General features: G+C 43.0%; 1 protein-coding gene across 2 annotated transcripts in view; it reads right to left on the bottom strand.

Moving 5' to 3' along the window:
- The window catches only part of cpne2 (copine II), a 220,764-nt gene that overhangs the window by 70,479 nt on the left and 122,947 nt on the right, over positions 1 to 27,338 (bottom strand). For both annotated transcript variants that reach the window (XM_059651546.1, XM_048546529.2), the window contains one exon: positions 20,117 to 20,250. In XM_059651546.1, coding sequence (XP_059507529.1) covers positions 20,117 to 20,250 — 134 coding nt within the window. The remainder of the gene's footprint in view (positions 1 to 20,116; positions 20,251 to 27,338) is intronic.

The raw sequence follows: 27,338 nt of genomic DNA, 5'->3' as shown, positions 1-27,338 counted from the left end.
GGTGAAGATAAAAAGTGAGAGGTGCTTAACAACAAAGCTAGCCTGACTATGGAGGTGGTTTAACTCAGAGCTGGGATGAGAATGGCAAGAGTGTGATGGCAATAGCCTGGCAGGGAAGAGAAGGAATAGGATGCAGATGCCATGACAGAAATAGCATGGAAGGACCAGGTGGGCATGAGATGAGTGTGAGGTGAATGGGAGGTGATGGCTTGAGAGAGGTCAATGAGAATGGATTTGGTTAAGTCTGGCAAAAAGAGACAATTCATTGATATAACCAATGACTTAAAAGCTGTCCTTCGTGCTAGAAATGTAGAGTCACTTGATTTAAGTAAAAATGTTTCAGAAAAACTCCCTGGGGGAATTGAGAGAATATACCAGTGGTGAGTCTGTGGATAAAGAAGATACCAACAGTTCACACCCTCAAACGTTTACTCGCTGGCTGGGAATGGGAATGAGGGAACAGGCCCTGCAAATCCAAACAAGGAGCAAGTGCCCTGGAAGGTTGGAGTTTAGTTCTGGGGTGGCAATGTTCCTCAGGAAGTGGGCAGAGAGATCTCAGAAGGGGAGTTGACCTTCCTGGTTGTGGTCTGGATCCAGGGTTGATCCATGCCTGCCCTGACACATTTACCAGGAGAGAGGGCCTCTCTATTGTGGCCAAACTCTGAGTTTAGGCCCAAGGGAGGAGCAGTTACAATATTGCTGCGAGGATTGAATCCTGAACAAGACAGTTGAAAACACATAGCTTACAAACAAAAAGAATGTTTACTCCTCAAATCATACTGACCCCATCAGATGCAAAACTGACTTTTCAACTCAGGAGGAAATGAATTAGACTCTTAAATATTACTTTAAACAACACACAAGACGGAAGTTATCTTTATATTTGTTTTCACACATGAGCAGTTTTATGTAGGTTTCTTCAGAATGAAAAATTTTGATTCTGATCAAGTCTTTTGGTAAAACAGATGTGAGAATTCCTGTATTTAAAGAAATACTGATACAATAAAGATATTAATTTGACCACAAATGTTCTGCAAGTCTTTCTGTGTGTGACCTATGAGACATACTGAGTGAAAGAGAGGAGTCATGGGAGTCGAATTGTTGCTCAACTAACAATCCAGAGATCCAGGTCATGTTTGAATCCCACCATGATACATTTGGTGGAATTTGAATTGAACATCAACTAAATCTGGAATGAAAAATCTTATGATGATGACCATTGTCAATTATCATTAAAAACCTATCTGGTTCACTGACGTCCTTCGGAGAAAGGAATGTGTCATCCCTACTAGGTCCGGACTCTGTGTGACTCCAAACCCAGAGCACTGGTCTAGCAAGTTACTCAGTTGTGTCAAACCAATAACAAGCCTCAAAACAGGAAGGAAATCTGATGGCCAAACAGCATTGATTACGGCACTGGAAATAACAATGGCTTACTCAGACATGTTGACACTGCAAAGGCCTCCTGACTAATATCGGGGAGTGGGTACAGTTCAGTGTCAATATTGGAGAACAGCAGTCTCCCTGAGTGTGTCCTGTGTCATTGGCAGGTAAAAGTGACCACCACATGGTCCTGCTTGGAGACCAAGTCCTGACTTCATATCGAGATTAACCTTCAGTAGGTCCTTTCTCCAAGGTCTGTGGGCAACAGAGACTTCCTAAAAACTGGAAGTCAATGTGTTGGCATGGTGATCAGCATGCACAGACCCTCCAGGAAACTTCAGAGCAGTCACACTACCTAGAGGAACATTGCCATCTGTTGTGTGGCACTATTACAGTGCTAGAAGGGATAGACTTAGAACTGATCTAATAATGCAAGACTGGGCATCCACGAAGTGCTGTGTGCCATCAATAGAATTGTACTCCAGCACAATCTGCAACCTCAAGGTCCTGTATATCCTCCACTCAACCAATACCATCAAACCAGGAGATAAACCCTGGTTCAACGAAGAGTGCAGGAGGGCATGCCTGGAGCAGCACCAGGCATACTTAAAAATGGTGTTAATCTGGTAAAGCTCCCAGTAGGACTACTTGCATGTCAAACAGCATTTGCAGCAAGTGACAGATAGACCTAAGCGATCCCACAAGCAACGGATCAGATCCAAGCTCTACAATCCTGCAACATCAAGTTGTGAATGGTGGTGGGCAATCAAAGAACTCACCGGTTCCACAAATATCCCCATCTCCATTGACGGGGGCGCCTGACATATCGATGCAAAAGGTAAGGCTGAAGCTTTCGCAGCAATTTTCAGCCAGAAGTACCAAGTGGATAATTCACCTCAGCCTCGTCCAGTGGCCCACATGGTCACAGATGCCAAATCTCAACTAATTCAATTCACTCCACGTGATATCAATAAATGGTTGAAGGCACCGGATATTGCAAAGGCTACAGGGTTTGACAACATTCCGGCAAAAGTACTAAAGGCTTGTGCTCCAGAACTTGCCGCTCCCCTAGCCAAGCTGTTCCAGTACAGTTACAGCCTTGGTATCTATCTGACAATGTGGAAAATTGCCCAGGTATGTCTCATACATAAAAAGCAGGACAACTTCAACCTGGCCAATTACCTGCCAATCAGTCTATGCTCGATCATCAGTAAAGTGATGGAAGGTGTCAGCAACAGTGATACCAAGCAGCACTTGCTCAGCGACGCCCAGTTTGGGTGCTGCCAGGACCACTCAGCTCCTGACCTCATTGCAGCCTTGGTTCAAACATGGACACAAGACCTCAATTCCAGAGGTGAGGTGAGATTGGCTTAACTTAAGGCATGACTTGACCAAGTGTGGCACTAAGGAACCCGAGTAAAACTGGGTATCGGGGTGGGGGAAAATCTCCACTGGCTGGAGTCACACCTGGCACTTAGGAAGATGGTTGTGGTTGTTGGAGGTCAGTCATCTCAGCTCCAGGACATCTCAGCAAGAGCTCCTCAGAGTAGAGTGCTAAGTCCCACTGTCTTCAGCTCCTTCATCAATGCTCTTCCCTCCATCATAAGGTTGGAAGTGGAGATGTTGGCTGATGACTGCATAATGTTCAGCACCACTCACTACTCCTCAGATACTGAAGTGCTCACGGACAAACACAGCAAGACCCAGACAATATACAAGGTTGGGCTGATAAGTGGCAAATACATTTACACCACAAGATGACCTCCAACAAGGCGGAATGCAGTCATCGCCCTTGGCATTCAATGGCATCACCATCACTGAATCCCCCACTATCAATATCCTGGGGGCTATCATTGAGCAGAAATTGAACTGGACTTGCTGTATAAATAAACGGCTGCAAGGGTAGGTCAGAGGCTTGGAATCCTGCAGTGAGTAGCTCAACTCCTGACTCCCCAAAGTCTGTCCACAATCTGCAAGGCACATGTCAGGAGTGTGATGGAATATTCCTCACTTTATCTTGTTGGGTGCAGCTCCAACAACACTCAAGAAATTTGACATCATCCAGGACACAGCATCCCACTTGATTGGCACTACATCCACAAACAGCAACTCCTTCCACCATCACTGATACTCAGTAGCACCACTGTATGCCATCTACAAGATGCCCTGCAGAAATTCATCAAAGATCCTCAGACAACACCTTCCAAATCCACAGCCTCTACCATCTCGAATGATATGGGAACACCAGCACCTGCAAGTTCCCTCCAAGTCATTCACTATTTCATCCTCGAGATGTATTGCTGTTCCTTCATTGTCCCTGGGTCAAAATTCAAAACCCCCTTAACAGGACTGAGAGTGGTTGAAGAAAGCAGATCACCATCACCATCTCAAGCGTGATTAGGGAAGGGAAATAAATGGGACCTCATTCAACAAAGTCCACATCCCATAAATGACATTAAAAAAACAATTTTGCCATATCACTGTTTAATTGCATTCACTGTACGGGGGATAAAAACAGCGCAGCCCTTCCTTCCAGTTTGGCCTTTATGACATACCGTTGCTTTACAGTTATTCATAATAACATTGAACAAATGCTTCAAAATAAAGCTGACACTCAGTTACCATGGAAACGGACATGTGGTTACTGGAGGGCCGATGAACGTGATCGAATTTTGTTTCTAAGTTTCTTAAACGGAAAGGAAATACTCTGTCCCCTTCTCCCCGTGCCATCCCAGGTCAACGTTAATGCTTGGCATCAGTTTGCTCGAGTGTCTCCCATCCCTGTTGCAACTTGGGCCATTCCCTTGTGCAGATGGGCTTCCGAAAAACTTCCAGAGCAAGCATGGTTACAGGGTTCCCAGGGAAATTCTTGGAGAATCTATTCATAGACCTGGCAATCTGGTTTTGGAAGGGAAGAATTTTTTATTCGAAGCTGCTCTGTGAAATCACTGCCATTTACAAATGAGTGTCATGACTACCAGGAATCAACTGCATCCTCACAAATGCAATTAGCCAGAAATTACCCCCTGGATGAAGGTGCTTGGCTTTGTGTCCTGATTCAGTAGCTCTCCTGGACACGAGCTCTAGTCCTAATCCCTCGTCCTCACTTGCTCCCTTATTCCCTTTGCCTTTAAACAGTTCCTTGAGTGTCAGGCATGGTTCATTAGTAAAACTCACCTCTGAATTATAGGGATTAACAGTCAAATCCCCTTCCAGAAGTTGAATTCAAAAATCAGAAGCTTGTTTTTATAGTCAATGCGGAAACAAAAGAAACCTTGCATTTATAAGTCACCTTTATAAGACCATGCATCAGTCCAAAACATTTTACAGCTAATAAAGAACTTTTGAACTGTGAACGCTGTTCTAATGTAAGAAACACTACAGCCAATTGCTGTACAGCATGCTCCCACACACTGCGAGCTAATAATGAGTCAGTTTTAGTGATGTTGGCTGGGGGATGACTATCAGCCAGGATGGTCCCCTGTTCTTCAGTAAAATAGTGCCAAGTAACTGTGTCGTCGAAGCTGCACTTTAACGTCATGTTCAGAAGAAGACACCACCAGGAGTGCAGAACTCTGTTAATGTACTGTTGGGCCCGATTTGATTTCATTGATCTATTCATAGGGATGCGCAGCACGGAAACAGTCCCAACTCATCCATGCCAACCAGATATCCTAAATTAATCTATTCCCATTTGCCAACATTCAACCCATATCCTTTTAAACCCTTCCTATTCTCATACCCAACCAGATGCCTTTTAAGTTTTGTCATTGTACCACCCTCCAGTACTTCCTCTGGCAGTTCATTCCATTTCCACACCATCCTCTGCCTAATAAAGTTGCCGCTTAGGTCCCTTTTAAATCTTTCCCCTCTTGCCTTATATTCTCCTACCGTAGGGAAAAAAGGCCTTGACTATTCACCCTATCCAGGCCCCTTGTGATTTTATAAACTTCTAGAAGGTCACCCCTCAGCCTTCAATGCCTTGGGGAAAGTAGCCCCAACCAAGTCACCCGATAGTTCAAATGCGCCAATCCTGGCAACATGTTTGTAAATCTTTTCTGAACCCTTTCAAGTTAAACAGCATCTTTCCTAAAGCAGGGAGACTAGAATTGAAGATAATAAAATGTGAGGCTGGATGAACACAGCAGGCCAAGCAGCATCTCAGGAGCACAAAAGCTGACGTTTCGGGCCTAGACCCTTCATCAGAGAGGTATTCCAAAAGTGGCCTAACCAATGTCCTGTACAGTCACAACATGACATTCCAACTCCTAAATTAAATCCATTGACCAATAAAGGCAAACGTACCTAATGCCTTCTTCACTATCCTGTCTAATTGTTTACTCCACCTTGAAGGAACTACGAACCTGCACCTAAAGATCTCTTTGTTCAGCCACACTCCCTAGGTCCTTACCATTAAGAATATAAGTCCTGCATTGACTTGCCTTAATGCAACACCTCACATTTAGCTAAAATTAAACTCCATCTGCCAATCCTTGACTCAATGGTCCATCTGAACTGTTATGCTCTGAGATAACATTTTTCACAGTCTACTACACCACCAATTTTAGTGTTGTCTGCAATTTTATTAACCATTCTTCCTATATACACATCCAAATTAGTTAGATAAATGACAAAGAGCACTGACCCTTGAGGCACACTGCTGGTCATAGGCTTCTGGTCTGAAGAAACAACCCTCCACCACCACCCCGTGTCTCCGACCTTCAAACCTTCAAGCCAAGATGTGCAGGTTAGGTGGATTGGCCATGCAGAATTTCCCTGTAGTGTCCAGGGTTGTGCAGGCTAGGTGAATTAGCCACAGGAAATGCAGCATTACTGGGGTCAGGTGGGGCGGGTCTGGGTGGAATGCTCTTCAGATTGTCGGTGCAGACTTGATGGGCTGAATGGTCTTTATCTGCGCTGTAGAGATTCTATGAGGGCATTGGTGGTGGAGCAAGTAATAAATTTCACGGATCATCTGTATTTCTGTACTTTTCGTCAGTCAATGTTCTCCCACAGCTGTTTGCCTTATGACCAAGACCTGTGCAATTTTCAGATGACAAGTGCATAAGACAGCAGAGGAGAATGGCCATGTGTTTTATCATAATATTAACAAATACTTGCAAGCTGGTTTACTTTCATTGGCATCACTGCTGAGCAATCTGAAGCAGCCTTCCAATTCTCCCCTCCTGTTAGCGCCTTCCCCCGTCTGAGGTCGTTCAAATCAGCACAAGCTGCAGATCAAACCCAAGGCCAGCGTGGTTGTCATAGCTCAGTTCAGAGTGGGAAAAGCCCCACAGTTCTGCTTTCTATTCTGCAGTGCCACTGTGCAGAATCTGGTGCTGGCAAATGCTAGTCAGAGCAGGAAGCATTGTTGCAAGATACAAAGGAAGTTCAGCTCAGAAGTTAATGAAAAACAAATACATGTTAAAACCACTTGAAACACTGCTGCAGCATGCAGTCACAGAACACCGAATTGTCATCAGGCTGAGAAAACATCTCTGTCAGCAATTACAAGATTGAAAATGAAGCTAATGCTGAGCCTGGCCTTTTAGTATATTTCTAAAGCCGGAAACTCTTAGGTTTCGTTGTTATATTGCCAGGTCTCAGCATTGAAAGTGTTCAAAGTCAGTCTGCATCGAAGCCCTGTGGGTGAGAAATTAGACTTATTGTCACACATTTTCTGACCACTAAAAGTGCCCTTAAAATAATAGCTTCCAATTGTGGGTGTGCAGTCGATGCTCACCGGAAACATGCACATCATGTGCATCATCTAACAACAACCTCTATTAATATGGTACCCGTAAAGCTAAAACATCTTAAGGTGCTTTTTTTTTAAATTCACACTGTCCCTAGATGCCCTTGAGAAAATGGTGGTGAGCTGCTATAGGTAGACCCATAATGCCATTAGGGAGGGAATCCCAGGATTTTGACTCAGCAACACTGAAGGAACAGTGATATATTTCCAGATCAGGATGGTGAGAGGATTGGAGGAGAACTTGCATGTCGTGTTGTTCCCATGTATGTGCTGCCCTTGTCCTTCTAGATGGAAGTGGTCCTGAATTTAGAAGGTACTGTCTGAGGATCTTTGATGAATTTCTGCAGTGCATCTTGTAGACAGTACATACTTCTGCTGCTGTGTGTTGGTATTGGAGGGAGCGAATGTAGATGTGTTGCCAATCAAGCCGCCTACTTTGTCCTGGATGGTGTCAAGCTTTTTGAGCATTATTGGGGTTGCACCCATTCAGGCAAGAGGGGAGTATTCCATCGTACTCCTGACTTGTGCCTTGTGGATGGTGGACAGGCTTTGGGGAGTCAGGAGGTGAGTTACTAGCTGCAGTATTCTTAGCCTTGGCCTGTTCTTGTAGCCGCTGTGTTTACGTGGTGAGTACAGTTGAGCTTCTGGTCAATGGTAATCCCTAGAATGTTGATAGTGGGGGATTCAGTGATGGTAACACCATTGAATATCAAGGGGTGGTGGTTAGATTGTCTCTTATTTCAGATGGTCAGAGCCTGGCATTTGTGTGGTGCAAATGTTACTTTGCCACTTGTCAGCCTAAGTCTGGATATTGTCCAGATGTTGTTGAATTTCAACATGGGTTGCTTCAATATCTGAGGAGCTGTCTCACTTCTGAGCTTACAATAGATGGAAGGAGGATGCAGAAGCAATATCAATAAGGAAATAGATAAGAAACTACAGAATTAGAGGAGTACAGGTATCTGTTGTGGGGTTGGATGAGATTATAGAGATGGGAAGGTTGCAGGGCCATAGGTGGATTTGAAGACAAGGATGGGAAATTTAAAATGATCTCGAGTGTGCTAAGATGTGGCAAAGACAGGTAATGTAATGAAGGTGGAAACAGTCAGGTTTAGTGATGTTATCAGTATGAGGTTGGAACCTCATCCTGGGGTAACGTGTCGCACCGAGTTTGCAAACAGAGTGGCTTAAACCCGAATCATTGCCAGAGACAAGAATGGAGTTGGTAGCTTGGGGATGGAGGATGGAGCAGGAACCAAAAACAATAGCTTTAGTCTCCCCAATATTTAATCAGAGAAAATTCCTCCTTATCCAGAATTGGACATCAGATAAGCAGTCTGATAATTCAGTAAATAGCAGAGGAACTGAGAGGATGGTGATGGTGAGTTAAAATTGGGTATAGGCATATACCCAGTGTATATGTGAAAATTATGACTGTGTTTCCAGGTGATGCCATGATATTAGTATGTATGCGTGAAACAGGAGAGAATGTGCTATGTTGATTTGATGCCAGCACTCCCAGATTGGAGTTCAACATTCCAACCAATGTTCTCTCTTAGCTTCACAAACATGCATTCTACAGCAGCAAGTTCTCCCTACTCCTGCTATTTAAAGAGATCATCAAATTAACTTACAAATTAATTGTTGGTTGATTACTTCTGATTGTTGCCTTGATGTGACAAGTGTTTGCAACTTCCTGTGGTTGTTTTAAGTTGCTGATGTTTACAGGGAGCCACGTGGCAGCTGCTGAAGGACTAATTGTTGAACTTTAAGGTTTCTACCCTAATCAGTTAATCCCAAGCGTGGAGGCACAAGTCAGAATTTCCCATGAAATATGACTCAGCATGACTCAGAGAATGAGCAGGGAGCATACGGAATACGGTAGGCTCCTTGAAGACGGAGGGGATTGGCAGAGGCCTCTCAGCAGGGAGACAACATCAGTGAGAATATTCAGAGAGTCATTCTCCTATTGGAACCTCACTTATGAACAGTGTATGGCATCTGCTCTTTCTTTATGGACATTGTCACTGAAATCTGCCACATCCAATTGTAGAACAAGCCAAGGACTTACATCGCTTGTGGCAACACACGTCATTGCGATGATAAACTTGATTTGATTTGATTTATTATTGTCGCATGTACTCAGATACTGTGAAAACTTTTGTTTGGTATGCAGTACAGGCAGATCATACCATACAAAGTGCATTAGGGTAATGGAACAGAGCAATGGACACAATGTTATGGCCGCAAAGAAGGTGCACAAAGAATGAGAACAATATTACTATGAAATTTGAGAGGTCCATACAGAGGTCCGATAACAGCAGGGAAGAAGCTGTTCTTGAATCTGAGGTGTGTGTATTTAAGCTTTTATATCTTCTGCCCGATGGAAGAGATTAAAACTGTGGTGAAAGGGGTCTTTAATGAATTTGACTGCCTTTCTGAGGCAGCGAGAAGTATGGATGGGGTTAATGGATGGAAGGTCGGCTTGTACAATGGACTGGGCTGTGTTCACAACTCTCTGTAGTTCCTTATGGTCCTGGGCAGAACATGGCTGTAACAAGCCACAATGCACCTGTCTTCCATGCATCTGTCTTTTTCCAGGCTGCAACTAGAAACTGTTGTGAAGTCTCTGAGACATGCTATTCACATTTCATTCTCTCTTGCCATTGTGAATCAGCCAGTAGCTGTGCTCTGTTTGCAGGATTTGCCATGCCATTGGCAGCTTGCATATCATTTTGTGGAGCCTGTAGCCATTTCTATCCTACAGTGGAACCAGAAGAACTCCATTTTTTTACGGTCAAGCTGATGTGTGACCACTGCCTGTAAATCAGGTCTGCAGTTACGATGCCTTCCTTCCACTGTGTCGATGGAATTCGAGCTACCATAACAAAACCAGAGGGTGGCTTTTGAGTGATAAGAGCTTTCTGCTGATGGCATGGTTTATGACTCAGATGCACACGTGAGCAACATTCCTATAATAGGAACAATGCCACCCCAAAGATGAACCTAATCACTGGCTTGCTGTAAGAACATTTCCACTGCCCTGGAGAGGGAGCCCTGCTGTGCTGTGCAAGGTGAATTCACTGGCTGGATTCAGATATCATTCAAATAATCAGGCAGCTCGGGTGCTAATCTGCACTTTAATCAATGGGTGAGATCAATTTTACATCACTTTCCCACATGCCCATTAATAAAGGCTTTTCAATTTAACTTCCTATATGAGGAACATCTTACTGTTGTAAATGCACAACTGTAGTTTAAATTCATCCCAACATCTGGTAGGATTTCAGGAGACATTTTTAATGTTTCAATTCCATGCTATCGTCCAGATAAGTTCTAAAGTATCTTCTCTGATCAGCCCATTGATCAAACATAGGAGGAGGTTCATTAATAATTTAGCAGCAAAGAACATTTCGATAACAGGGAATACACACATTTCAGTCATAAATCTGCAGGTCTGTTGGATTTTAGCTTCAAGAATGACTCCAGACAAAGCTTACAAAGGCAAATTCTGGTGAGCTTTCTGCATGTTTCCAGTAGTTTCTCAAAGCAATAAGTCAGTATCAAATTTCTCTGTAGAACCTGTTTCAACTACTTTTGCATTATTTCCAAGCTCAGTTTTTTTTCCCTTTCAAGTGCCCACAATTAAATCAAGAGAAAGAATTGATGTGCTTATTATAGTTATCATTTCTCAGCCAAGGGCTGAACACAACAAAGGTAAAGAGGTCTGGCAACATCCTGGCCATCATATTGAAGACCTGTGCAGTAGAACCATTTCTGTTCTAATGGCCTCTTTCCAACCAGCAGAAAAGTAACAGAAGTACCAACAGCACCATTAAACAACAAGATCAATAACTTGTTTTCCATCACCCAATTCAATTATCAACAGAATTACTTGTCTTGAGTCCTCATCACAGCCTTGATCCAGCCATGGATTTGAGATAACACAGTGTGGAGCTGGATGAACGCAGCAGGCCAGGTAGCATCAGAGGAGCAGGAAAGTTGATGTTTCAGGTCGGGACCCTTCTTCAGACCCTTTTTTGTTCTGAAGAAGAGTCCCGACCCAAAATGTCAACGTTCCTGCTCCTCTGATGCTGCCTGGCCTGCTGTGCTCCTCCAGCTCCACGCTGTGTTATCTCTGACTCCAGCAACGGCAGTTCCTACTATCTGTGTAATGGATTTGAGAGCCAAATTCCACAGCAGTGGTTTCTAAATGCCACCTACATCAAGACAGCATTTTCCAGAGTATGTTGGCCAAGCAGAGCTAAACTCAATGGGAATGAAAGGGAACAGCTTCAATGGTCTGACTTGGAGATTGCTCCCATTGTATTGGGGCCATTTATTGATAATTTCAATATGCTTTTCACAGCTCCTGCAATAACACAAGCCAGCCAGTTAACAACAAGATCTAGACAACAACCAGGCTTTACAACTGAGAGATAAAATATTGACCAAGGGATGGGATAAAGGATTGTTTGATTGATAAATGAGAATCCAGTCACATCACTTGGCCTTCTGCTGCCCCATCATCACTGGCCAAAAGCCTAATGGCCTAGACATTAAATCACAATAGCCGAGAAGACAATCTACTGGGTACATTCTGGTGGTTCACCTTGTGGCTGCTTAAAAACCTTCCTACCACATACAAGGTTCAAGTCAAGAATACTCACCATTCACCTCGATGGTTGCAGCAAAACAGAGCGAAGCAACTTGTTTGACTGTAGACATTCACTGGACTCAGTATCTACTGAAATATAATAGCTGCCAGAATGTACTACATTGTTACTATTCAGTCTCCCCCTCCAGTGTGACCTTTAGTAGAGCATCAATGTTGGATAAACACAACCTTCAAGTTACTCTCTGACTCACACACCATCTTGACTATAGTATGTGTCATTACTCCTTCATCAATGGGCTCTAATTGTGGAATTCCCTGCTAAAACCACTATCTCAAAGACTGCAGCAGTTCACAGTGCTACCTCGCCAACTACCTTGTGGGAGTATCAAAGACAAGGCAATGATTGCGTTCTTGCCAGAGTCGTTCATATTCCGAGATTAGATGAAAAAAAAGTCCTGTTTTTAAGAAGCTCCTACAACGGAAGCAACACCATGGACCACCAGTTATTAACATAAGCAGAGGTTTTGAGACACTTGAGCCATGTCTCTGTTGTCACACTCTCAATTATGCAAATTTCTGTGTGACACGTTAAAAAGAGACAAAGAAATCTAATCATTACCAATCTGCAGGAAAACCCTACCCAGTAATTGAAAAAGCTTCTAATTATACTTCCAAGTTACAATTAAGAAAGCGCTTCTTTCCTTCTGACCTCTACCCGATCTGCTCAAAGTAATTGGCTTTTAACCGAATTCAAGAAGACACAGCAATTATCCATGTAGTTTCGAAAAGGATGTATTAGATTATATACAGCAACAATTTGGTAGTTAAATAAAGCATTGAGCATTACATTGTTAAATGCTCCTGTATTTATAACGCGATGTATCCTTTGGGATCAGTTCTTTGGAAGATGTACCCAGAAATAAGTGTCTTTTGTTTTATTCAAGAAATCATTTGTTTGATAATCTAATGGTGCTTCAAGTCAGCTTTAAATCTACTAAGGGACTTATTTAGTGATCTCGGGCAGGAACTTGATGACACGTGCTCCAAAACTAAAAGCAAGACCTTTTGTCGCCTATTGACTTTTCCGAGTTGTTAAAGCCTACAGTTTACTGAAATATTGAAGGCAGTATTTTGCTTTCGGGTGAATGTTGAAAGGAGTACTCCAGTATTAAGAGGCTCCTGACTTGTGGGATCACCCTATTATACAACCTTACTCTTCACATTTCTGACTTGATCTCCAATCTGTATAGAGTTATTTGATACTTCCAATTTTTAAAGTTTGTTCATGGGTTGTGGGCATTGCTGACTAGGCTAGCAGTTGTTACACCTTTGTATTTGCTCTTGAGTGAGTGGTGGTGGTGAGGTCTCTTCTTGAACCACTGCAGTGCATGTGGTGAGAGCACATCTGCAGTGTTGGTGGGAAGGAAGCTCAGGAGTTTGACTCATGCTACCACGTAATTTCAATGATATATGGGCCACAAGAGCCCACCATGAAGATCTTCTCAATGTTTACATCTCATGGATCGGATCAACAGAAATTGAATCATTTTTCTGAGCGTATTTGTGGATGTCAGAACATCATTTACGCAGCATTGGCGTCCCAACTCATACCGAGTAATCATGCACCACTACAGTGCTTCCTGACCTATGCTGTCATCTAGCCCAACAATGCCTTGATTTTACAACGCTTATCATTGTTTCAAATCCCTCCATGGCCATTGCTGCAATCTCTTCCAGGCCTAAAACCTTGTAACTGATGAAGCGGTGCCTAGGTACTTTTGTATCTAAGCCAGTACTGTAATTGGTGATGTATAAACTTCTCACTATACTCATTGAGTACGTGTGACAGCGAAGGTTATTCTATTCTGACTGTTGAAAGGTGAGGCACCCATTGACATGCATTAACATCTCAGCATGGCTCAACCTCACCTCTTGAATATTGTTTCAGAAATCTCTACAGTGTGGAAGCAGGCCATTCAGCCCATTGAGTCCCCATGACCCTCTGAGGAGCATTCCACCCAGACCCACCCTGTAACCCTGCATTTCCCCTGGCCGATCCACCTAGCTTGCATATCTTTGGGCTGTGGGAGGAAACCGGAGCACCCGGAGGAAACCCACGCAGACACAGGGAGAATGTGTGAACTCCACACAGACAGTCGCCCGAGGCTGGAATCAAACCCAGGTCCCTGGTGCCATAAGACAGCAGTGCTGCCCACTGCGCAGCCCATGTGATGGAGGTTCATGACCTAGGAGGGCAAGAGCAGCCACCTGAGGATGAGGATAACAGGCAGGAATACTGCCTACTGCATGACGGAATGGGGCTACATTGGGGACTGCAAGCTGGTGTTGGAAACTGGGGTCCCTCCTTAAACATATCTTCATTCAGTGTTCGATATCTGGTCTTTCCTGTGTAGCCTGAAACCTCATTGTACTGTGTCCCATTCATAACTAGCTTTCCACAAGTAGAAACAAAAGATTTATCAGGCATCACATAAGACTATTACGAATGCAATGTTTTCCGACGTTAGAAGGCTTTGTTCTTAAAAGGGATGAGAATTAACCTTCAAATGTAGGTGGGCAAGGGAACAGTGGGTTATCCTGGCATCATGAGTAGCTGGCCATAGCCATTGACTGAGAGAATTTAGACAGGGATAGATGGGCCAGAGAGGAGTATCAGGACGTGGATCCAGGGAAACAAGCCACCATGGGAAGGCCAGGAGCTCCCCTACATCCAGGTTAGGCGGTGTGGCTTGGTTCTTAAACAGTATTGGATGTAGGAATGCACAATACACGTTCAACGATGTCTTAGCCATGCCACTTTGTTCACGGTGAAGAGCAATTCCAGACTGCCAATGCTTGGCCCAGTGCACAGTTAAAGATGGGCCCAGGTATCCCAGGGGTATCCCAACAGTAGTGAGCACTTCCGTCTATACTGAGGGGGAGAATCAGACAAATGGAGTGCCATAGGGGCAGAGGTTATACTGTGAGTTTTGGATGATAGAACAAGAAAGCTCACTAAGTTTTATGGAGAGAAACTTGACAAAGATGTTAATTGGTCTCAGATTCAGTGAAGCAAATTACCAGTTACTTCATCAGCACATTCCTCTACTGTGAGGTTTCGAACACATCCAAGCAACAATTTTCAATACAACAGGGCCTTTAATGTAGAAAGACCTCTTAACACGGTACACAGGGAGCACTGCCACATAAAAATCAGCATTGAGGAACAGAAGGAGGATTTTATAACAGTTGAGTAAAATTCAGTAAAAAGCTTTAAGGAGCATTTTAGGCACAACTGTCAATCCCAGACCAATGACAACTGGGGAGGAGCAAACATCTCAGAGGGCTGAATGAACTTAGACATAGAGGGTGGTGAAGTCATGGACAGAACGAGGCATTTTCAGAACCGTAGCCAGTGAGTCATGATGGTGAACAGGGCTTTATTGTGAATTAAGGCTACGATGTTTGAGTAGAGTTTTTGATGAACTCAAGTTTAGGAGAAACAGAAACAAACGTATGTCTGGCAGGAGAGCAACACCCTTTGTACGGCAAATGCTTAACGAATACAATATTATTCTTATATTTAAAATTGAAGATAGAAAATTCCAGGAAAGAAAAGAATTGATTCATTTAGCAATGGCAATGGATAAATAATGGAATCTTAACTCAGAGACGGAGCAGGAGAAACATCTCGAAACTGAAAATACTAAAATTAAAAAGGAATGGTTACGCCTGGCCAACCTTATTGATTGTTTGAAGAGGTAACAGAAAGTGTAGACAATGTAAATGTATAATATATTTAGGTTATTAAATAGTCTTTGATGAGATGCTGCATATTAGGTTAATTCGATAGGCAGCAAAATTGACAGTCAGCTGGCTACAAAAATAGACAACAGAGTGTTAGGGATTAAATTCACAGATTTACTGTAGGTTGAAAATGCTATTACATGGGGATTGATGCTAAAATCACTGCTGTTTAAAATTTTAAGAAGTGTTTTGGACTCCTGTACCAGAAGCATAATTTTAAAAACTTTAAATGTGCACATAACGCCAAATTTAGGATGCAGTTAATACAAAAGAGGATTGTGATAAAATACAAGGGATCTTTGCAGAATGAATGATTAATTAATAAATAATTTCCAAAACAGACAACTGTCAAATGGTGAATTTTCATCAGAAGAATAAAGAGGTCACAAATTACTCAGATGTTAACAGTTTAAATGGTGTAGGGATCCGAGGATAAGATGCACAAATCACAACAAGTGTTAACGAAGACAAACAACAGACTGAGGGTTATTTCTGGACAGAGAGAATTAAAAAGTTAGGTAGTTATGTGAAACGTGTTTGGAACCTTGGTTAGATATTACCTCGAATATTGTGCACAATCCGGTCAGCATCTTGCAGAGGATGGACAGGTTGTAAAACAGTTTGCAAAGACAAAACTAAAGTTGAGAAGGTGCATCTATCAGGATTAATTTAACAAACCAGGGGTTCCTTTCTAGAGAAAAGAGGAGGCCAAAAGATGACCCAAGGAGGTTTTAAGGGACTCAAATTGTTGGACATTGATGAGCATTTATTACTTGTACAACTAGACACCATGAATGTCAGATTGTCGCTGAGGGTTAAATCTTAAGTTTTTTATACCATGGCTGTGTTGCTTCACGTTTTTTAGATGAATTTCTGCTGCAAGGTCGAGTGAGATTCCTCACTGTATCTTACCAAACTTGCCTCATGAACTACCTACCTCACCTCTACAGCCCTATTACATACATTCCCCAGAACAACTCACCGCTTAGCAGACGTCCTGGAATTTACCAGCGTCGCTTGCATCAATGCCATCTTTAAAAGTCCTTTGTGCATCTAGGACAGCCCCTTAGTGTGGAGCTTCCCCGCAATGTTCCTAAGATTTGTCCCAGGACACGCAAACGGGAAAATCACTGCTCAATTTTGCAAGTAAGGACTAGGAGCACCTGTTGACTGCGCTAGTGCCCATGCAGGAGCTCCTGTTCCTCCAGGACCAGCAGTCGAAGTTATAACACCAGACCGTGCCAGGCTGGTCTGACGCTGCCACCTGGATGAAACCAATCTCAGCTGTCTGGAGGAACACTCAGCACAGTAGGAAGAAGGTCAACGATTTTCTCAATTTGGTCAAGGTAGGTTCCATCATCTTCTCTCCAATACCTCACTCTATCTCTGCTGTTGTACCAACCTCCCACCCTGGCTCATGCTCTATCCCCCGCACCATAGCCTGCAACGTTTTCCCTCACTCACCCTCACCCAATCCAAACCCTGCCCCAGCCCCTACCCCATTAACCCTGCATGCCCTCTGCACTGTCTTCTCATTCTCTCAGGTCACTTCACCTCCTTCACCAACAGGGACACTCCAAAGATGAGCAAACTAGCTGGACTGGCCATGCTAAATTGCTCATTGCGCCCAGGGATATGCAGGCTAGGTGGATTAGCTCTGGGAAATGCAATGTTACAAGGATATGATGGGGGGAGGGTCTGGGTGGGCTGATCTTCAGAGGGTCGGTGTGGACCCAATGGATTGAATGGCCTGTTTCCACACTGTAGGGGTTCTATGATTCTGCAGTAGTTTGGCTCCTTCATAGCCATGGTGCTTCTTTGTGTAGACACTTGCAGTGTAATGGGTGAAGGCTGACTGGGTTATCGAACCCACCTGAGCAAGGAGGCCAAATGGCAGGCTGCAGGAAATCTGATTGGGGCATGAAATGGGCAGGAAGTCTGGAGAAAGGTGCAGTAGTTTCTGTTGAAGTTCATCCTAAGCTGCTCAGTGACCTAGGACTCTGTGCTCTACAGTCCGTCCACTGGGACGCACGCCGAGACAGACATCAATTGCGTCTGGAAGACCATCAGCTCAGCGAAAGATGCTGTTTGGTCTGTCCAAAATGTGTTGGTCTTCAGGAACAAGGATGTGACATTGACCAAGTGTTGCAGACTTGCACATTCCAAGCTCCAGGGCCACGTGCTGAGGGATTCAGTAAAGCTTGGGGTAGCTGCCTCCAAGGTGCAGTGAGGTCTAAGGTCTTTATGCTGAAATTACTTGGAGTTCTGTTCAATTATTGGACCTGTCTAGAGCCTCAACACATGTAAATATAGTATGTGTCAGGGAGGTCTTTGATTTTTTGAATAGGGTCAAAGTCTTACTGTATAGAACAGAATTACGTCTGTGACTATGTGTATATATACAAAGTTTTTTAATGAATAATGCATATTTTTGAAATATTAAAAAAGAAATGGGGCCTTTATGTGCTACTGTACAGAACCAAACAGCATTTGTGAATATGAATATACATAAAGATTTCTTTTATGAATAAAGAATACTTTTGAAATAAAAAAATGAAATGGAGCCAATGCCTTGGGTTTGTTTGCTGGTTAGAGTCAAACTTCAATATCTGTTGGTTTTCTCCAAATGCTACTATACAGAACCAAACTGCTTTAGTGACTTTGCATGTATTTTTGAAATGAATAAAATATATGTTTGAAATAAATAGAATGTAATGGGGCATCCTGGTGCCTCAAATATATATAAATATAGTCTTGTACAAATAAGAAATGCCTTTGGTTTGTTTGTTGGATAGAGTCAAACTCCAATGTTTGTTTGTTTCTTCATATACTACTCTACAGTACTGACTGCTTTAGCGACTATGTGTGTAGATAAAGATATTTTTATGAAGAAAGTATACATTGATATAAAAAAATGAAATGGGGCTAAACTTTAAAGGGGGATCAACTCAAATGGCCACTTTGTTGGATGTACATTCTTGCTTCTTGCAAGTCTTTGATGAATGCTTTCAGATGTGCATTTTCTTCCAGTTGTGATGAAAGGTCAGATGGTGCATGAGCTGCTGAGTGTTGAATGTAGCTCCTTTTAAGTGTAAACCCTGGCCATACGTGAGAGGCAGCAGCACTATTGCTACATTAGTAGCTGCAATGAAGGGACAGGCTCAGACTGCATGTGAGGCAGCTAATAGTAATGCCTGGAACGCAACCTCCTCTGTGACAGTCCTCTGCAGTGACCACCTTACAATGCTAGGTCACACTCATTGGGACATGTGGCATTGAGCAGACATTGGTATATACATTGGCAGAGGGCAGCAAATCATTCATCCTTTAGCTTCAAGGAGCCAGCTTCTCTTGAGCACCTCATGGGCACTGATGTCTGTCCAAGTGCCTTCAGTCAGACAGGATGGCGTCTGGTGGTCATCCGTCAGGAAATCCTTCTCGCTCGAATATCTTTCAGAAAAACCTCACAGGAGGCTTCACTGCAGCTTGGTGTCAATTGTGCCTGGCCACTGACATCTACAGGGATATCATGGGGTGTTCAGCAGGGCTTGGGTGATGGTTAGTGGGGTGCAGAGTGCTGTCCAGTTTGTCTCTTAAATTTGGCACACAGGTGTTGGTGTTTGCAAAGATCCAGCAGGGGCCAGAACTGTTTGTCCATAAAATTCAGCAGTTTGCTCTGGGCAGGAACATGTAATGAGTTAAGAAGAATGCACGCACAGGGGAAAACCTAATTCGACTCCAAATGGAAGTTGGTTGTTTTTATATCTGGCTCCACAATTTGTCTCAAAAAATGAAAATTCCACCCTATTTTCCTACATATAGGAAACCTACCCTCCAGTAGGTGGTAACAAGGTGTAGAGCTGGGTGAACAGAGCAGGCCAAGCAGCATCAGAGGACCAGGAAGGCTGACGTTTCGGGCCTAGACGCTTCTTCAGAAAAATGCTATAGGTGGTAACCATTTACGTTAAAACAGCAAAAGGTGCTTTCTTCATTTTTGTACATTGGTAAATTCAAACCCAATAAATGTTTAATCAGTCATGGACATTAAATTTTTTCCCATCAATTACTGTAATAAGAGGCTGATATTCATACAGGAACTTGGAATCATTTTCAGTGAAATTATTGTGGAGAGGAATTTCATATCCCCTGCACTTTACTCCATCAACCTTAAATGAGAATGGCAATTTACAAGACCTGAAATTATTCATTGAGGAACAGATCAGAACCAAAAAAGCCTTCAAGTACATATTTCTGAAGTAATTGGAGTTGAATGTTAGTCATTTGATGAAGTTATGAGGAGACTATGCATTTTCCATGGACTAAACATTATAAACTAAATAGCTGAAGCTCATAATGTTACTTACTTAAGTGTTAAACTTGGCTCTGATGGAGTGAATGGGAAGTATTCCAGTGCTCTGCCTTCTGATGAGTTATGATTACAGTTAGAATTGACTGTAAAGTATGTGCTAGTATTTAGTGCCTGCGTTAACCCTCTGACTTGCCACTTCCTTACTATGAGCTAACTGTGAGCAGAAAACATATGGTAAACTTACGAGTCATAATCCTGGATGATTTGTCCCACTGCCCAAATGGCAGCAAGATACTCATTGGATTCCATGGAGTTAATGTAATGGAGAGAGCTGGCATCACGAGGGCTTCCATTAGATGCTGTGAAGTCAATCCCGACCTGAGTATAAAACACAGCATGCATGCACCATCATTAGACAAAGGCCAAGCCAATCAGCAAAACTCAAATTTATAATTTCACCCTGTCCTGGGGTACAATTCCACTCTGAACTTTGCCTGTATCTTTCTGAAATGGCAACACTTCATTTGTGAGCTTAAAAATGGAACATCGACAAGTTGCTCACTTTTTGAGACCATCCTTGTGCTCACTGGGTTTTCACACTCGTGTCAAATGCACAAAGGCTGGGCTTCTCCATTCCTTGCGTCCTGTATATCCTAGTTCATGGCCCCTCTGGAATTGAGCAGTTCCACGGCTAACAACTTTTTTGTGTGTGAACTCGTTCAACAGTTCTTATCGAACCTTGCTTGTCCTGAAGGCAGGCTGCATATTAGAAGCACCGTAGCACATTTTGCTTAACATGCCATAATCTTTTGATCTAACAAAGGAACACACTTGTGACATTCCACTTTCTATATGAACTGTGCAACTGATGCATGATTTCTGGCTGTCAATCTTCAGAAATATCAAGGCGCATTTTAAGTGCAAGGAAGAACGTTGTATTCACCCTTGTGTGTAACCAGCATTCCCCTAATTAGATGCAACCATAAAGGGAATTTACATATTCTATCATGAAATAATAGCCTTGAAATTGGATCTATCAGGTTGAAAAGGGTTTCATTTGGTGTGCTCTCTGTTTCTGCACTGTCTATATTCATGCAGTATCAAGGTGCCTGCTCAAAACAAGCATTAGGCCCATTGTTATTACAGATTGGAGACCTAATACATGGTTCAGCTCCCTTTGCAGTAAGTGATCTCTGATAAACCTCAGCCACAATTAGTTTTAGAAGGAGTACTGGAGGTTGCCACTTACCTGAATTAAGAGGCAGAATGTTCCACATTAAGTCTGTGGGCTTTTATTGACTACTGGTCACCTGAACACCTACCCACGCACATAAAAGATCCAATAGCCATGCCCTACTGGCCAGTCTGCATTGTTTTCAGTATTAGCCAGATGCTGCCAATTGGTGTTTTCAACATACCAACCATGTCCTGATCATGCAATGTGACTTAATTTCACCCGCTCCTGCAGCTCATTAACTTTGGCAAACTGGTTGCAGTTACTATACGAGATATCCGTCTTTAAATGTTGTTCACTATAATGTTGCTGGCGAATTCCAAGGCCAATGTTCCTGATTATATCAGATATTGCCATCCCTCTCTTATGATGAGCAAGGAACTCACCAGTAATGTTATAAAAGGTATTGCACAATGTCTTAATGCACACTTCCTATTGACTGATTTGAGCTCACTTCCTGATTAGTTCAAACTGTAACGCTATCTAACGAGGAACAATAAAGTAAAATTTAGCCAAGGTGACATTTAGAAAATAAGAAAAAGGATGTAACATCATAGAACCCCTACAGTGTGGAAATAGGCCATTCAGCCCATTGTGTCTGCACTGACCCTCCGAACAGCATCCCATCCAGACCCAACCCCATCTCCCTAACCCTGCATTTCCCATGGCCAATCCACCTAACCTGCACATCTTTGGACTGAGGGAAGAAACCCATGCAGACATGGGAAGAATGTGCAAACTCCACACAGAGAGTTGCCTGATGGTAGGATCAGATCTTGATCCCTGGTGCTGTGAGGCAACAGCGGTAATCACTGAGCCACCGTTATTTTTATATCACCCTTGTTCTCACTGAAAGGACTGAACGATTCCTCTGACACTGGCATGTGTGGCAGGGGCCAAACCCTGTCGTTCAGCTGTGTGAACACCAGTATAAGTTTACAATGGGCTGTGACGATGGGCATGGTGCAAAGAGTGGACTGGCCAACTAGAAGCCCCTCTGGCAGATGTGGGCACTGCTGAGGCAGGTGGAAAGTGCAAGGGCACCTCAAAACAGAGACGCTCTCAAAAAACTGCACATGTTCTCATCACAAAGCACATCCAAATGCTCTTGTCCTTAATAAATCTGATAAGATTTTGGTTGTGGCTGACGCTGTTATAGCCTTTGTAGCTCTGTCACAAGGGCAAGGAGAGCAGGATCTGATGGCTTTTGGGAGGCTCACTCCAAATTGTTGGGCTCTGAGCTGAGTGAGGAAGTGACCCATGACTGGGCAAGTTTGACTGATGCAGGAAAACATGCCCTCTGTAAGGTCTTAACTGGCTAATCTCCATGAAACTCAGGCTGCTGATTGCCATGGTAACCCAGCTTGTGAAATTTGCCCCAAAGACAGCATGGCATCTGGAAATAATTCTGATAGGGTTTTCCACTACTTCTGTACCCGCCCTGCTGCACAGGACCTGCATGGGAAAGTTCCAGCCATGGTGTCCTGGACCTTATTGCAAATTCCTGGAGACTGTTTCTCTACCATCTTCAATACTGCATGGTGAGTCTGAAACACAATTTGGAGTACCTGGATCAAGCTAGAGCTATTGACTCGGACCGTACTGAGTACTATTTCCCCTGTCAATGGTTTGGTACCTCCTAATGGGCTAGTTTGACGTCAATCACCATTATCCTCCAGAATTACGGTTATCATTTGCAGAGTCATAACCTTGAAGGGAATTTACATATTCTATCATGAAATAATAGCCTTGAAACTGGATCTATCAGGTTGTAAAGGGTTTGTAACGAAAGAGACCCTTCAGTCCAAACAATCCATGCCAAACATAATCCCAATATAAACTAGTCACACCTGCCTGCTCCTGGCCCATATCCCCCAAACCTTTCCTATTCATGTACTTATTGAAATGTCTTTTAAATATTGTAACTATGTCCGCATCCATCACTTCCTCACAATGTTCATTCCACGTGCAAACCACCCTCTATACATCAGTCTTCTCATTCACATTATATTTGCTACTTTCTAGTCTAATGGAACCTTTCCTGAATCCGGAGAATTTTGAAAAATTAATATCAACACCTCAACTATCTTTTTGGCTACCTCATTTAAGACCCTCGAATGAAATCCAGAATGGGCTTGGAAGCTTCTCAGTTTGCTCAGTACCACTACCATCAGGATCATGATTTCAGTGCATTCCTTGCTCCCTTCATCCACCTGATATACACTACTACTGGGATGTGTTGTTTATCCGCTACAGGGAAGACAGTAGCATATTTCATTCACTTCGTCTGCTATTTCCCTATTACCTACTAGTAACACATCGTTCTCACTTTCTAAGATGACTAATATTTACTTTACTTCCGCTTTTACGTCTTAGATATTCAGTCATAGCTTGCGAGCGTCGCAGGCTAGGTCAGCATTTATTGTCCATCCCTAATTGTCCAGAGGGCAGTTAAGAGTCACCCACATTGCTGTGGGCCTGGAGTCACATGTAGGCCAGACCAGGTAAGAATGGCAATTTCCTTCCCTAAAGGACATGAGTGAACCAGTCGGATTTTTCCTGACAATCAATAACGGATTCATTATTAGACTCTTAATTCCAGAAGCAAAGACAAGTAGGCAGATTACTACCTGAATGGCAGTAAATTGGGAGAGGGGAGTGTGCAGCGGGGCCTGGGAGATCTTGTGCACTGTTCGCTGAAGGTAAGCATGCAGGAGCAGCAGGCAGTAAAGAAGGTAAATGGTATGTTGGCCTTCATTGCAAGAGGTTTTGAGTACAGGAGCAGGGATGTGTTGTGCAGTTATATAAGCCTCTGACGAGGGCACACACAGAATTTTGTGCACAGTTTTGGTCTCCTTTTCTGAGGAAGGATGCTCTTGCTCTTGACGGCGTGCAGTGAAGGTTTACCAGGCTGATTCCAGGGATGGTGGGTGATGTATGTGGAGAGATTGACCAGGTTAGGATTGTTTCCGCTGGGGTTCAGACAATTGAGGGGGAATCTCAAAATTCTAACAGGACTGGACAGGTTAGATGGAGGGAGAATGTTCTCAGTGGTATGTTTCTAGAACTAGGGGTCACAGTATGAGGATTTAGGATAAACAATATAGAATGGAGATGAGGAGACATTTCTTCTGCCCACAGAGTGGTGAGCTTGTGGAATTCATTACCACAGGTAGTAGTTGATGTCAAAACATTGAATGTATTCAAGAAGCAGCTAGATATAGCACTTGGGGCGATTGGAATCAAGGGTCGTGGGGAGAAAGCAGGATAAGGCGATTGAGTTGGACGATCAGCCATGATCATGAAGAATGGCGGAGTGGGCTCAAAGGGCTGAAGGGCCTCTCCTGCTCCTATCCTCTAACCTTCTATGTTTCTATTTTTATTGAATTCACATTCCACACTCTGCCATGGTAGGATTCAAACCTGGGACCCCAGAAAAATTCCTGGGTCCCTGGATTAACAGTCCACTGATAATACCCACAGATCATCTGACCTGTCACTAATCGTTGCACAATTGTATGTTATCTTTTCTCTTAAGTTTGATGCTCTCCTTAACTTCTTTAGATAATCACAGATGGCCCATCCACAATTTTCCCTTTTAGGAAGAATGCATTTATTCTTTGTATTCTGAAATTTTCCCTTAAATGTCTGTCACTATTCTCTATTGATCTATCCATTGTTATGTTGGGTCATTTGAGCTAGCTCAGCCTTCATGCCCACGTGGTACCCTTTATTTCAGTTTCAAATATTACATTTAGCTCCAATCTTCTCTCCAAATTGTGTTTCAAGTTTCTCACTTTCAAACTGAATATAAAATGCAATCAAATTGTAATAGCTGCTACGTAGTTGTGCATTTAATCTGAGGTTGTCTACTCTCTGATTGTTTCTTTGAGCTGCATATTCTGGAATCAATGTCAAAAACATTCTCTGAAATCCCCTACCATCTGCTTCCACTCATTTGATTTTCCATTTATCCATAAATGAATATTGCCCATGATTATTGCTGTACCACCATCGCAAGCACCCAATTTTGTTTCTTGTATACTGTGTCCTACGTATTGATAACAGTGGGGGGTGGGGGGGTTGCGGGGTCAGTGGACAACTCCTATTAGAGGCTTCTTCCCCTGACTGTTCCTGGGTGCCACCCAAACCATTTCTTTATCCCCTTCTCCTGAACAACTGACATTTCTCACAATTGCACAAATGCGGTGCTTAACTATGCTACCCCTCCACTTTTATCTAGCTTTGTACACCTCTTGAACGTAATGCACCCTTCAGCCTTCAACATCTAATGCTTGCCATCTACAGCCACATCTCAGGAACGGCTTTCAATTTATCTATTTCCTTCAGTTTGCACCATTGATTTGTTCACCCTCTTATGGATGCTAAGCGCATTTAGATACAACACCTTTAGCTTGCACTTTTTTTCTCATTGTACTGCCTAGATTTTCTTTTAGCTTTCCTTTCTCACTGTCCCTGCCCTGCTATTCTGTGGCTTTCATCTCCAATTATTATTTTACTGTCCTGCCTCTATCCCTCAATATACAACTTCTACCTAAGTTTGGTCCTTTACCCCAACTTTGTTTAGTTTTAAGTGCTCCCCAGGTATGTGGCCCCTTGAGAACGCCAGTCCCTGGACAGTACAGGTACTCTTCTGAGGCACAGCACTGAGCAATCATGTCTTTGCAGGTGAAAGAAATTTCTCCATATATTGCATCCTGCAACTGAGGAAAGAGTTATGAAGACTGGCAATCCCTGCTGCATTCCCCATGCTAACATCCCGACCAGGGTCTGCCTGCATGCTCTAAGTTTTATCAGACAACTGAAACTAACAATGAACATTTCCTGCTGCATCTGAAGGCTAACCATAGTCCAACAAACCCACTTTCCATGTTGCACAAATTGATGTTCCCTTTCTAAGTCTGATTTCTTGAATGACAATCCGATAAGCATTTATAGAAATCGTTTCTACAATATTGAAAGGGGTGAACATAGGGAATTTTATTCTTTGTGAACCTGAGAAAATTCTGCCTTTGCTGGTTTCCATGGTGCAGATTTCTATTGCTTCTCCCTAACAGGAATTTCCATTTTTCTTCATTGTTTGATACCATTTGGCAGAGAAATTGCAGCACATTCCAGTAAATCTGCACCGCATCTCATCTTTCCCAGACAGTGCAGCTTAAATTTAATGCCCCGCATGAAATTTAACCAAGAACTAATCTGATTAGAGATTAGCTGGTTCTCAGCCGGAATTGATCTGGACACAGGGTCCCACTACAGCAGTGGCAGTCAGGGTATTACTGAGGAGGGGAGAAACAGAATTTCACATACGGGCGTGATTAGACAATGGTTGTTGTGTAGAACCTTAGTCCTTATAGAACAATTGATGCTCATCTCCCTTTGTTACGTCCTCAACTGAAATAATCTGCTCTAATCCCGTTCCTATTCTATCCTTTCATCTTCAAGTGTGTTTTCAATTATACAATATTCTAACATGTCAACAGCCTGGGAAAGTATTTTGTGCTGTAATGTGGCTCTGAATAAAAAATTTTAATCAAGCTTCTTCCTTCAATTTGCTAATGATAATCCTGCATAGCAATGTGGTCCAACATATAAGTGAAAAAGTGTGCTTTCCTCTAACTCTGATCTCTCACATACAGACATACCAATTCAGAGTTGAAGTAGGTCATTTGGCCATTTATATTGACTTGTCCATTTAATAAGATCATAATTGATTGGCCTGTGTTCTGAATTCCACATTTCCCCTTATCCTGATAACTGTTGGCTCCCCTGATTTAACAAGAATCTCTCTACTTCTGCCTTAAATATATCTCGTTACCCTGCCGTCTCCGAATTCTGAGGCAGAGAGTTCCAAAGTTGCTCCAAGCTCCAAGATATCAACGTTGCCTTCATCTCTGACCTGAAAAGGTGGCTCCTGATTTTAAACAGCAGCCCCTAGGAGCTATGGACTCACCTACAGGAGTACTCATCCTTTCTGCAAAACCGTTCACGATTTTATAAACTTCAACCAAAATACCTCTTGAACTTCTGAATTCTAGTGAAAACAATACAAAGCCTGCCCAATCCTTCCATACAAGATAAGCCATTTATTCCAGAAGTCTAATAAACACCCAGAGATGGTAGTTTATTAGACCATGCATTTACAGCCTTCCTTAAATAAGGAGACCTGAACTGCACACAGTATTTGGGATGTGCTCTCACCATAGCCCTG

This window comes from Stegostoma tigrinum, chromosome 16 (assembly GCF_030684315.1).
Source record: "Stegostoma tigrinum isolate sSteTig4 chromosome 16, sSteTig4.hap1, whole genome shotgun sequence".
NCBI lineage: Eukaryota > Metazoa > Chordata > Chondrichthyes > Orectolobiformes > Stegostomatidae > Stegostoma > Stegostoma tigrinum.
This window is presented reverse-complemented; position numbering and strand designations above follow the sequence as displayed.